Raw genomic sequence first — 13,777 nt, forward strand, 5'->3', positions numbered from 1 at the left:
AACTTCAAGACTTTACAGGCAGACAAAAACAGTGGTAGTTCTAGTAGTCATATGGGGGAAGAGTTCTCGCAACCTCAACTTTAGAAAACAATGCATAAAAGGACAAAGGTTTCTATTGTGTAGAATCAAATGTTTACCATGACATTGGTAATTCCAGTTTTTCGCTTTAATCTGGTTGGTATGGCAGTATTTTCTAGTTATTTGTTCTGTAATTCAAACTTTAAATTGCTAAATACACCTTTAATTAACCCTTTTACCCCCAAAGGACGTACTGGTACGTTTCACAAAATTCATCCCTTTACCCCTGACCTCTCTATGACAAAAATTAAGGCTGTTAGAGCAATTTAAAAAAAAATATACTGCAAAATGTGCTGGGAAACAAATAACCCCTTGGGAGTTAAGGGTTGGAAATTTCCAAATAGCCTGGTGGTAAAAGGCTTAAATATCCACGATGGATGGAAACAAACAAAACTGTATATAAAATATTTATTCAATAATGTCCAATTATGGAATGGTTCAAAGCACTACATTATTAAAGTACCGTGGATAATTGGCAAAGAAGCACCCATCAGTGAAAGACTAGATAAATGCCTGCAAGAGTAAAGGGTGACCTGGCTCAGACAAGATCACCCTTACAACCGCAGCACAACTTGTTGATGGGCACAATATGCCTTTGACTAACCACCTTAAAAAACTAAAACGGAAAAATAAAAAACAATATTCAGAACATTAATGCCATTACTACGGAGAACTTAATCAACTTTTTATAACAGTTAAACTGTTCATTAACTTTTGATTAGATACAATTAATACTTGCACTATCACACTTCTCATCTTCACCTTATTCTATACAAGTTCGTTAGACATTAAGACTCATTCCAGATATTTCCTTTTCCAATACTAAGTTACTATATAAGCTAGCACTAGACCTTCCTCTAACTACTAGCTTCTAGTTATGTAACATTAATTACTATAAAACCTTAATACTGTACCATTTTGTTCTTTGAAAACTTTTACTAACCGCCTTACAGTTCCTTCCTTAAACTACATCCTCCTCCCCCCTTACACACTTTTACAGGTACAGGAGTGACTGGATTGCATTCAGACCTATAGACCAAAGAAATCTTTAAAAAATAAACTAATGTTGTTGCATTCAGACCTATGGACCAGAGAAATCGTTAAAAAATAAACTAATCTTCACTTTGGAATTTTCTCCCTAAGTTTCTAGATGCGGAGCCTAAGGATAGAGCATTATTGTGGACAGGCCAAAAATAAAATAAAACTTTCAGAAAATTAAATTACTTTCTGGATTATGGCAAGGCCAGGCACTGGGCATCATATTTTAGCATGATCCCTATAAAAAAAAAGTGTGTTGTTTCACAATATTATGCGGACACTAGCTTTTTGAAAAATAATTTAGCTGCAAAAAGTGACAGCAACGTCAAACTTTTCATTGAATAAAAAAAGTAACAATTACTATGAAATGTCCTATACAGATTATCTCTTCTTGGTAAATCAGTTCACTAGACTAAACCCTTTAAAACTCTTGAATGACGTCTACAGCTTTCACCAACGACATTAAATCCCACGCAGCCAAAAAACAAATAGCATACAATGTCCCACATTCCAATTTCTTACTGAACTAACTTTTAAAAGGTCACTGAATATCATTGGTGTATAAATAAATGATAAAAGTGAATGTAAAGAAAGGTCTAATACTTCTTAAAGTTTGACTTTATAGTCAAATAAGCAGAAAGACTAACAAAAAAATTTCCTTTGAAAAATATTTTACCTTCTACACTTCTTGCCTATAAAAGTTCATTAGAAAATATACTAATTAGTAAACCAATTTAACAAAGAAAATATACTAAACAATAACCAATTTGACATAAGATACTTTCTACAACCATCTACAGTTGACAAATTATTTAATGGTTTCCCCAACTTGCTTCTTTTACTCTATTACAATCCCTCTCCTTTTACTCTATTACAATCCCTCTCCTTTTGCTCGATTACAATCCCTCCTCTTTTGCTCGATTACAATCCCTCCTCTTTTGCTCGATTACAATCCCTCCTCTTTTGCTCGATTACAATCCCTCCTCTTTTGCTCGATTACAATCCCTCCTCTTTTGCTCGATTACAATCCCTCCTCTTTTGCTCGATTACAATCCCTCCTCTTTTGCTCGATTACAATCCCTCCTCTTTTGCTCGATTACAATCCCTCCTCTTTTGCTCGATTACAATCCCTCCTCTTTTGCTCGATTACAATCCCTCCTCTTTTGCTCGATTACAATCCCTCCTCTTTTGCTCGATTACAATCCCTCCTCTTTTACGCGATTACAATCCCTCCTCTTTTACTCGACTACAATCCCTCCTCTTTTACTCGACTACAATCCCTCCTCTTTTACTCGACTACAATCCCTCCTCTTTTACTCGACTACAATCCCTCCTCTTTTACTCGACTACAATCCCTCCTCTTTTACTCGATTACAATTCCTCCTCTTTTACTCGATTACAATCCCTCCTCTTTTACTCGATTACAATCCCTCCTCTTTTACTCGATTACAATCCCTCCTCTTTTACTCTATTACAATCCCTTTCTTTTACTCTATTACAATCCCTTTCTTTTACTCGATTACAATCCCTTTCTTTTCCTCTATTACAATCCCTTTCTTTTACTCTATTACAATCCCTCACCCTTCAGAATTCGTAAGTTTAAAGCGGCTATTAAAAAAAAAATATCTACTTAAGACCTTCTAAACCCCCTTCTCTAAGAGATCAAGCTGGAAGCATATTTGTTGCCATTGCCATATTCCAGGTGACAGGACCTTTGACAATGATGTGAGAAAGCCCTTCCTTGACGCGAATAAAATGTCTTTTGAAGTCCAAGCCACAACCCTTCGATAACCTGAAGTCTACCAGTATGTGTTGTCCCATGTCTATTACTGTTGCTTTGTAAACCAGCTGCGCTCCACGACGATCCAATGTCGTAACCGTTAGCTGTTGGAGGAAGAGGTAAATACAATTAAAGTAATGCAATAAACTACATAACTATCATTATCAGGTGTAAATTTCATCCTTAGAAATAAGCAGTGAATTATATATAACAAATAACTAATAGTAAAATACTAATATATCAAAGCATAAACAAAAAGTAGTATATAAAGAATCTAGTAAAATTGTAAAATATGTACAAGAAATAAGTACAATATATAAAGAATAAACTAGTAAAAAATAGTAGTATATAAAGCATGAACTTACATATACAGAGCATATGAATGACAAGTAAAAATTCTCTATATACTTACAACATTAGCAGTATGACATCTATGAGTATATTTCAACTTGGTGAAGAGAGCTTCTAGGTGTGTGATGGTATCCGGGAAACTAGTCCTCACCAAAACTCTGGTCATTCTCTTGACAAGTCTTTGAAGTGGGGTCTGACTAGCCTGCGTTCCTTGCGTCATCTGTGACAGCAACAACTGGTCTGGCTGGGCTGGTTGCGAGAAGCTCATCATACCGATTTTTACGTTGGCCTGACCCTTTACAAAAAATATTCGCTTTTAAGAGAATATCCATAGCGAAATTATTAAAAGTTCACTTTAATTTATCATATCCTTCAAGTTACTTTAAACCATTATTCAAAACTTACACCGGCATCTATTGTAACGACTGACGGAGCTTCCGGTTGTGAGCAGATCATTCTCGTCGACAAATCGTCCATCGCAGAGTTGGCTCGTTCCAACTCGCTGCACATACGCTTGGTGCCCGGCGTAAGGCTTTCTCCAGTTCTTATTCCTTTAAGATTGTGAAAGGGTATCAGAAATTCAAGATTAATTTTATGAAACCAAGACTCAAAACAATAAATGTACAAAACCCAACGCTGAAGACCTATAACAGGTTATTTTCAAGAGGCCAACCCAGCAAAATGATTTCTACCCCCCCCCCCCCCCCCTCCGCAAGGTTACTCGTACCCATCTTAACATTAGGAACTTCAATACTACCAAACATACTAAGCACATATTAAGACTTAATTCCAATCTACTGCAACATGAGAACCTAGGTCCAGTCTAACTAAATCAAAACTAAAATTGTGGGTAGAATTCTATGCACTTTCAATTACCTAAGCTACATAGTACAGCTGACTAGAACCTACAATTTAATATTTTTTTCAATGACAATTTTGCCGTTTTCAATCTTTAAAGGCATTTCAGTCAAACATCCTTCAATTTTCCAGAATCTTTTTATCTAAAAAAATTATATATGCAATGCAATTTCATTTGGATATATGACTATTTAACTATTACTGCATCACCCAACTTGAAAAATTAAGCTCACAACCTCGATAAAACGAACTAATATTCCTCCAATAATATTCTAACCCTTGTTATTTCATCAATATGTATTTCTAAACCAGTACAACATGCTACAAGGAAATGAATATTAAACCATCACATTCTAAAACAATAAAACTAAATATTCATCGGCGTTCAAATCCTTGCTTCACGGAATATCGTCGCTCCAGGGAGAAGCAATGTCCCATGGTGTTCCAGCTATATGAACTCACATCCCTCATACAGCTAGATCACCAAAGAAATCGCAACTCCCCAACCACAGACTTGACTCGTCGGAACAGCCGCGAAGATTCTGTTTGCTTCCATGCTTTGGTAATTTAGCTTTATGGACTTCCAAACTGCCATCACAATGCCAAACCACCAAAGCAAAGTAGCAAACAATTAACTGGATACTCCTCCTGCTCCGGGTCATCCAAAGACGTAGGGTTGTGCTGTATGATCTCAATCTTCCTCAGGGCTTGAGAATAGGTTATGAAGATGTAATAGAAATTTATGTAGTATTACATTTTGATACAATGGTGTGGTAAAAAACCAAGACTATAGGCACAATGAAACCCTGCAGTTTAAACAATACAGAGTCACATAGTACCTGAAGCCTTGATCTCACGATACCAGTGTCTTCAACCATTATTATAAGCATCTCAATTTATTACAAACTTCAGCATGCACGTATCATTCCTGGCATCAAGTGTAAATTAAATGTTACTCACCACTGGACTTCATGAAGTTTTTGTTGAACCACTGATGGCCTGTGATCTGAGGGATCGATGCTCTGTGCCGTGGGACGGTATTAAGGACCTGTGAAGGAGCAAATGCAAGTTATCTTAAATCACACACGATTTGGACTAATACTAGCTGGTACGCAATTGCAAGTTATCTTAAATCACACACGATTGATTTGGACTAATACTAGCTGGTACGCAAACGCAAGTTATCTTAAATCACACACGATTTGGACTAATACTAGCTGGTACGCAAATGCAAGTTATCTTAAATCACACATGATTTGGACTAATACTAGCTGGTACGCAAATGCAAGTTATCTTAAATCACACATGATTTGGACTAATACTAGCTGGTACGCAAATGCAAGTTATCTTAAATCACACATGATTTGGACTAATACTAGCTGGTACGGAAACGCAAGTTATCTTAAATCACACATGATTTGGACTAATACTAGCTGGTACGCAAATGCAAGTTATCTTAAATCACACACGATTTGGACTAATACTAGCTGGTACGCAAATGCAAGTTATCTTAAACCATATATGATTTGGACTAATACTAGCTGGCAGGAAAGCTACTTCTGACCTCTAGCCCAAAGATTCCTAGGGTTACTTGAATTAAAGACTAATCTAGAAGGAATAAATAAACGGAGATGGGGGAAACTACACAAAATTCTGGTCGGTTGGGAGGAGATCCCAGATACTCCTAAGAAAGTTGTTCGAGGTAAGTACTCAAGTGTTGGAACAATGATCAATTAAAGTGTTCAAGACAGAAAATATCCATGGAATATCATTGCACTGGATGTGCAAAACTATAAGAATAAAATGAAATAGTAGTGAAAGCACGTGGTGCTAGGACAAGGGAGCGCTTATAGTGCCACATATTCAAGCAACCAATATTCTCTCAACACTAAACAGGACTATCAATACAAAATTGAGCAACCATACCTTTCGTAGAAGGGAGAGAGCCAAATTATCGATCTTGGTCCAAGGAGTGGTTGTAAAGAGCGAGCAGTCTTTGTCCTTCCACGAAATGTACTCCTGGCAAGAAAAGGTTGGTTCATCCCATGGCAACTCTGAAATCAAACAATATAAATATAGAATAAAACCTAATCAAGAAGTAACTTCCTGAATTCCCAGAACAAACAATAATTCTTCACAATATGGAAAACTTTAGGGGAAATTCCTTACAAATACATACATACATATACCAAGGCACTTACCCCAATTTTGGGGGGGTAGTCGACATCAACAAAGAAACAAAAACAAAAAGGGGACCTCGACTCTCTACGTTCCTCCAGCCTAACCAGAGACTCGACCGAGTTCAGCTGGTACTGCTACCGTCATAGCCTAACCTCCCACATTATCCACCACAGATGAAGCTTCATAATGCTGAATCCCCTACTGCTGCTACCTCCGCGGTCATCTAAGGCACCGGAGGAAGCAGCAGGGCCTACTGGAACTGCGTCACAATCGCTCGCCATTCATTCCTATTTCTAGCACGCTCTCTTGCCTCGCTCACATCTATCCTCCTATCCTTACAAATATGAAACCAAAACGGTCATAAAAACTTTTCTTACTGGGCCGTATCAAGCACACTATCTTGTGCACAGTACTAGGCAGCTTACTAGTACATGCAAGCCTAGAGGCATGCTTACCCAGAAAGTTTAATTAAAAAGATTTCAAGCCTATTCATAAGTTGGTTTCCAGCCTGTCAAGTTTTATGTGTACCCTTTAAAATCCACCCTCAGGGAAGGGAAGTAGATGTCACTTGACTCAGTTTATCCATTACTCATTTTTGTATTTTCTATGCTGCTGCCTCCAATGCCTTAGATGACCGCGGAGGTAGCAGCAGTAGGGGATTAAGCATTATGAAGCTTCATCTGTGGTGGATAATGTGGGAGGTTGGGCTGTGGCACCCTAGCAGTACCAGCTGAACTCGGTTGAGTCCCTGGTTAGGCTGGGAGGAACGTAGAGAGTAGAGGTCCCCTTTTTGTTTTTGTTTCTTTGTTGATGTCGGCTACCCCCAAAAATTGGGGGAAGTGCCTTGGTATATGTATATGTATGTTTGTACCTTCTGTGTCCTAGGTGTCTCTAAAGTCATCCTTTTGACAAAGTCATACAATGAAGTGTGTCTTCTTTCTACCAATATATTCAGTTCTTAAGTGATCTGTGATGGAAAACTTTCAAGGAAATTTTGTAAACGCTACATAAATTCAACGCATTCGGACCAACCAAAATACAATTTCTACCACTTTATTGGACCCAAAGGTTTTTTAAGGACTGCTACTCAACACTTGAAATCTTGTCATGGCTTAAGACTTTTCATATAGGTTTCTTAACCCTTTTACCCCCAAAAGGACGTACTGGTATGTTTCACAAAAGCCATCCCTTTACCCCCCTGGACGTACTGGTACGTCCTTGCAAAAAAATTCTATAAAAATTATTTTTCATATTTTTGATAATTTTTTGAAAAAAAAATCAGGCATTTTCCAAGAGAATGAGACCAACTTGACCTCTCAATGACAAAAATTAAGGCTGTTAGAGCAATTTAAAAATAATATACTGCAAAATGTGCTGGGAAAAAAATAACCCCCTGGGGGTTAAGGGTTGGAAATTTCCAAAGAGCCTGGGGGTAAAACGGTTAAAATCCACCCTCAGGGAAGGGAAGTAGACGTCTCTTGACTCAGTTTATCCATTACTCATGTTTGTATTTTCTATGTTTGTACCTTCTGTGTCCTAGGTGTCTCTAAAGTCATCCTTTTGACAAAGTCATACAATTAAGTGTCTTCTTTCTACCAATATATTCAGTTCTTAAGTGATGTGATGAAAAACTTTCAAGGAAATTTTGTAAAAGCTACATAATCTAAACGCATTCGGACCAACCAAAATACAATTTCTACCACTTTATTGGACCAAAGGATTTTTTAAGGACTGCTACTCAACACTTAAAATCTTGTCATGGCCTAAGACTTTTCATATAGGTTTCTTAACCCTTTTACCCTCAAAAGGACGTACTGGTATGTTTCACAAAATCCATCCCTTTACCCCCATGGACGTACCGGTGCATTTTTTTTTTCTCAAATTTTTGATATTTTGAAAAAACTCAGGCATTTTCCAAGAGAATGAGACCAACCTGACCTCTCTATGACAAAAATTAAGGCTGTTAGAGCAATTTAAAAAATATATACTGCAAAATGTGCTGGGAAAAGAATAACCCCCTGGGGGTTAAGGGTTGGAAATTTCCAAATAGCCTGGGGGTTAAAGGGTTAAGATTCTAAGCCAATAGTGTGGATTTGACAAACTAACAATAGGCGGCGCAAAATTCTTTAATGCTTTCAAATGAACATATGAAGGTCCTGTGGTGTAGGGTTTCTTTGCTGTATAGGATCAGAAAAGCAGCTCAACCCCCTAGTGAAAGCAGCTCTTCAAAGCAACTCACACAAATATCCATGAACTCCCTGATAACCAGTACAAATTTTATAAACCCATTACTCACCTTTATATCAAAAACTGCAGAAATGAATTTCAGCCCTGACTTTGGTAATCTAGCTTTATGACGTCCTTCATCTCTCACACAGCTAGATCACCAAAGACGAGGCAGAAACGGCTTTTGTTCGAGCATTGCTACTCGGTGGTTCAACTTACTCTAGTGTTACTACTACTTTTTGACTTAAATTTCAACTTTAAAATAACTTATATTAGACTAATATAAACTTTCAAATCCACATTAAGTTTTAAAACTTTGCTGTATTAGTTTACTGATATAATGAAACCAATAGAGACATATCACAGTAGGCTATGTGCCGTAGCAGCTAAAGAATATCAATTTGATTAAATTGCAGTAGCAGTTACTGGGTACATGCAAAATTTTGTTAGGTACTAATAGCTTCTGTAGATAATGCAATTTAAGAAGCATCCAAGAAAAGACTAAGTCTACAATAATTAAGAAAAAATGGTAGACAAGTCTGATTATAGATTAAAGATAGGCCACTTGCCTTAGATACTAAGTCAACAAGTATAAGGATTTGGAAGAAAATTACCAGCAAGTTAGAAGTATCAAATTACAAACTTTTTAAAGACTATAAATTATCTGATGCCAACCTGCATTCTTGGCTTGTGACCAAATTAAAAACAGGTCTGAATATAATTAGTTTCAGGAAGTTAAATGGCAATTTTATACAATTTTGAATGACATATTTGCAACCTATATCAAAATGGCTGAACTTCATTGGAGAAAAACTATTTTAGTGATAGAAAACCAAAGAGCTAAAAGCTAAAAGAAAGCTGCTAGAAGTGATAAATATAAAATCACTTACCACCTGCCAACAGCGCGACCAGAATCACACCACAAGACCATATATCAGCCGGTTCTGCCCTGTAAGAACGCAGTAATACTTCCGGAGCCATGTAAGGTTTGGTGCCACACTTCCGATCCAGTTCTCGTTCCTAGAGGAAAAATTTAGAAATGGTTAACTTACTTGGTGAATATTGGCATATAAAGTGGCTACAACTTGGCACCCACCAGATTCACAATAACACACTTGGCTCTTAACCCTTTTACCCCCGGGGTATTTGGAAATTTCCAACCGTTAACCCCCAGGGGGTCATTTTCCTCCCAGCACATTTTGCAGTATATTTTTTTTTTAATTGCTCTAACAGCCTTAATTTTTGTCATAGAAAGGTCAGGTTGGTCTCATTCTCTTGGAAAATGCCTGAATTTTCTCAAAAAATTATTAAAAATATGAAAAAAAAAACACAAATTTTATAGCATTTTTTTTGCAAGGACGTACCGGTACGTCCATGGGGGTAATGGGATGAATTTTGTGAAACTTACCAGTACGTCCTTTGGGGGTAAAAGGGTCAAGATCAAAATTTCATGATGCATATTAGGTAGAAAAAAAAAAATTAAAGCGCAAGGCAAGCTACAACCCTGACACTAAAGCATGATACCACCCAGCCCAAGGCCTTCAAAAGGTTAGGTCAACCCGTGAAGAAATTAAAGAACTATCAAATAAACCACAGTATACAAGAATATAAATCATTGAGATCAGTAACAGTAATACTACACTTGACAACGAATGGTTGTTCACTAGTTTTAAGGGGAATCAAGTCATAAAAACTTCACTATCAACCTTCAACGGTATAGAGATACTAACCTTCCCTTGATGTCTAAAGAGAGTTGCCATGCCAAAGTCCGTTATCTTCAAGCGGTCATTTTCGTCCAGCAGCAAGTTCTCGGGCTTCAAGTCCCGATGAGTGACGCCTCTGCTGTGCAGATATTCCTGTAAATATGTGAAGTTTAATACTACGAATAGTTCCTTATAAACTATAAACACTTTCATTATGCAGGTCACTGAAAGATACAGTAAGAATCTGCTAAGTTATCAAAGTAGAAAGATTAAAAGTGGGATGTCTAATACTAAACTGCCATGGATACACTGCAATTAACCCTTTTACCCCCGAGGTAAGGTTAAATTTCGACAACATTTTGCTATATATTTTTTTTAAATTGCTCTAACAGCCTTAATTTTTTGTCAGAGGTCAGGTTGGTCTCATTCTTTTGGAAAATGCCTGAAGTTTCTCATAAAGTTAACAAAAACATGTAAATAAGTGTTTTGCAAGAACGTACCGGTACGTTCTTTGGGGGCAAAAGGGTTAATGCCTACAGTGGGCTGCAAGAAGAGCATTTCCTGGCACTACCTTCCCACTACAGACATATTAACCAATAGGTATTTATGCTGGCTTTAGGATTAAGAATTAAATAACTATTATAAATCAAACTTCAACTCATTCATTGCTCACACTAAAACATTAAAAAAAATTCACATTTCACACAACCTTTCCAAGATTTTGACACATAACAAAAGAGTAGTTGTACAAAACCTTACTTTACCTAACAACCTCCCTAAAATGAATTTCATTCCTTACCAGTCTAAAACTTATTGGAATGCTTTTAATATTCCCAATATCTACTAATTTAATGTGCTACCTACCATATCACCTTAGCTTTTCACAAAGATAACAGATTTTTGGAGCTTTGATAAATATTTGCGTTCTTCAACATGCACAAAGTTATTAGTCAGTTCAAACCATTCTTTGTAAGTCTTCATGTTTTCACCTAGTAATAGCTAGGCTTTATAAACCAAGACATTGATGAAATTTTAAGTTTTTAACTTATTCGCCACATATAATTGTTGCCCTCCAGGTTTATTTAAAAAATTAATCTCATCCTCTACTGGCATTAGCCAACAATGATCCTACACGTTGACAGATTAATAATGTTCTAACCCTACTTAAAACCAGTTTTTTCCATTATGACATTTCTTGCTTACACCATTTCTATTTCAGCCAACAAAATCACACTTCCTGAAAAGGTACGAGCCATAACTCGTGTTGCTGCAGACCCTAGGATCTCTAGCATTCTTTCCAGCAAAACTTAAAAGTACTTCGCAGACGAGCTGTAACACCACCATCGGATGAGTGTGTGCAGTTGAGGAACCTTGGTACACCTGGTGCATGATTGCGTCCACATGCATCCTGGTAATACCAAAGACATCACCTAACACCAGTAGTTGCCCGTTTCCTCCTACTGGAATGAATCTTCATGAGCAGTGGTTCCCAACCCAAGGGGTGGCAAGGGTATTTCTTTCACAGAGGCTAAGCAAGTGCATCCAGGGACAATCTTGAGTACACAGCATAAAGTGCACTATGAAAGAAGCAAAATGAAAGGACCTCTTATGTGTAAAGTTTAAAGGCCACGTTCAACATCATTCCAAGTTAATTGGCATAAACTTGGTTACTACTAACTAAGCTCTAGTTCACCTATAGTCCATTTCTTTTAGCGAGGCAGATTTGCACCGACTTGCAGCGGTGCCCTTTTAGCTCTGAAAAGTTTCCTGATCGCTGATTGGATAGAATTATCTCGTCCAACCAATCAGCGATCAGGAAACTTTTCCGAGCTAAAAGGGCACCGCTGCGAGTCGGTGCAAATCTGCATCGCTAAAAAAAATAGACTATAGTGGACCATATCCCTTTAAAACCTATATTTCTAATTGAAAACTTACAGCAGGTCCCCTACTCACAAACAAATCCTACTGAAAATACATTAGTGCTGTAATTAAACTACCATACATAACTATTATATATCTCATATAAAACCCAACTAATTGTTGACTTTTGTAGCCTGTAGTTATGGGATTCGGGTTAGACCTGCCCAAGGGTAAAATTTAATAAAGCTTTACTTGTAAACGGTTTCTTAGAAGTTACTAAGCTTGTAAGTTCAGGACCTGTAATTGGTTCCAATGGTTTCCAAAAATAAAACCTAAACTGTAAAACTTCAAAAATTCAAACTCACCACACCACTGATTAGTTCCCGGAAATACTTCTGGGCTTCGTGAGGAGGCATACCAACGTCCGGCTCTATGCGATCGAAGAGTTCACCTCCTGCAGCGTACTCCAGGAACATGTACTGCATGGCATTTTCTCGTCTGCTCCCTTTAAAAATCTTTAGTTTAGTTGCCTTACTAAATAGTCAAGTTCCTACCAATTTTCCAATTAATTCCAACAGCTATATCTGCATACAATAGCACACCTTAAGATTATACTGTATTAATAAATGTTACAAAAGAACTGTATATGTTTCAGATTCCTAAATACAAAACATTGAACTCTTAACCCTTTTACCCCCGGGGTATTTGGAAATTTCCAACCCTTAACCCTCAAGGGGTTATTATTTTCCTACACATTTTGCAGTATATATTTTTTTAAATTGCTCTAACAGCCTTAATTTTTGTCAGAGAGGTCAAGTTGGTCTCATTCTCTTAGAAAATGCCTGAATTTTTTCAAAAAATTATCAAAAATTATGAAAAAAAAAATTTTTATAGCATTTTTTTGCAAGGACGTACCGGTACGTCCATGGGGGTAAAGGGATGGCTTTTGTGAAACGTACCAGTACGTCCTTTGGGGGTAAAAGGGTTAATTCCAACAGCTATATCTGCATATAATAGCACACCTTAAGATTATACTGTATTAATAAATGTTACAAAAGAACTGTTTATGTTTCAGATTCCTAAACACAAAACATTAACACGCACGAAAACGTACCAAAACACTTCACTATGTTCGTATGCTTCAGCATTTTGTGGATGCAGATTTCCTTTCGGACGGCATCAACAGCATCGGGATGTTTGACGAGATCCACCATCTTCATAGCCACTGCCTCCCCTGTGTCTGTGTTTATCAGCAATTTGACCCTGGAAAATGAAATACCTGTTCTTCACAAATATCACAAGAAAAACAATTTCAAAGCAAATCAAATTTGTTTAATATTTTTTCTGGTTCAATCAATTTAATTTTTTCCTGTTAAAAATTTACATTTTGATTATAACTTTCTGTTCAATAATTCTGTTACATTATTTTTTTCCGTTCAATCAATATTAATTTTAATAGCCAGTGTTTATAAATTATATTTTTGGTTCAATAATAGTTATATTTTTTCTGTTCAATATTAATTTTAATAGCCATTCAAATCTGTTCATTGGAAGTCAAGAATACTCACTCTCCAAAGGCCCCTTCTCCAAGAGTCTGGACAACATTCCACCCCACAACGAACTCCACAACTGCCCCAGCCATGGCGGTGTCTGGTCCCAGGATCACGATACATTACCTGAAACAAAGGGATAAATCATATGA

The 13,777-nt window shown here is 37.0% G+C and overlaps 1 protein-coding gene across 4 annotated transcripts in view; it reads right to left on the bottom strand.

Annotated features, from left to right (window-relative positions):
• Nucleotides 1-472: 472 nt before the first annotated feature.
• LOC137637540 (serine/threonine-protein kinase grp-like) overlaps nucleotides 473-13,777 on the bottom strand; it is a 30,752-nt gene continuing 17,447 nt past the window's right edge. For 3 of the 4 annotated variants that reach the window (XM_068369701.1, XM_068369702.1, XM_068369703.1), the window contains 10 exons: nucleotides 13,644-13,751; nucleotides 13,190-13,338; nucleotides 12,441-12,580; nucleotides 10,243-10,368; nucleotides 9,403-9,532; nucleotides 6,032-6,159; nucleotides 5,066-5,153; nucleotides 3,653-3,798; nucleotides 3,309-3,542; nucleotides 473-3,000 (listed from right to left, as the gene is read on the bottom strand). In XM_068369701.1, the coding sequence (XP_068225802.1) occupies nucleotides 2,779-3,000; nucleotides 3,309-3,542; nucleotides 3,653-3,798; nucleotides 5,066-5,153; nucleotides 6,032-6,159; nucleotides 9,403-9,532; nucleotides 10,243-10,368; nucleotides 12,441-12,580; nucleotides 13,190-13,338; nucleotides 13,644-13,717 (1,437 nt within the window). In that variant the 5' untranslated portion in view covers nucleotides 13,718-13,751 and the 3' untranslated portion in view covers nucleotides 473-2,778. The remainder of the gene's footprint in view (nucleotides 3,001-3,308; nucleotides 3,543-3,652; nucleotides 3,799-5,065; nucleotides 5,154-6,031; nucleotides 6,160-9,402; nucleotides 9,533-10,242; nucleotides 10,369-12,440; nucleotides 12,581-13,189; nucleotides 13,339-13,643; nucleotides 13,752-13,777) is intronic. The other variant, XR_011043697.1, reaches the window with a different exon arrangement.

This window comes from Palaemon carinicauda, unplaced genomic scaffold (assembly GCF_036898095.1).
Source record: "Palaemon carinicauda isolate YSFRI2023 unplaced genomic scaffold, ASM3689809v2 scaffold82, whole genome shotgun sequence".
In the NCBI taxonomy this organism is placed as follows: Eukaryota; Metazoa; Arthropoda; class Malacostraca; order Decapoda; family Palaemonidae; genus Palaemon; species Palaemon carinicauda.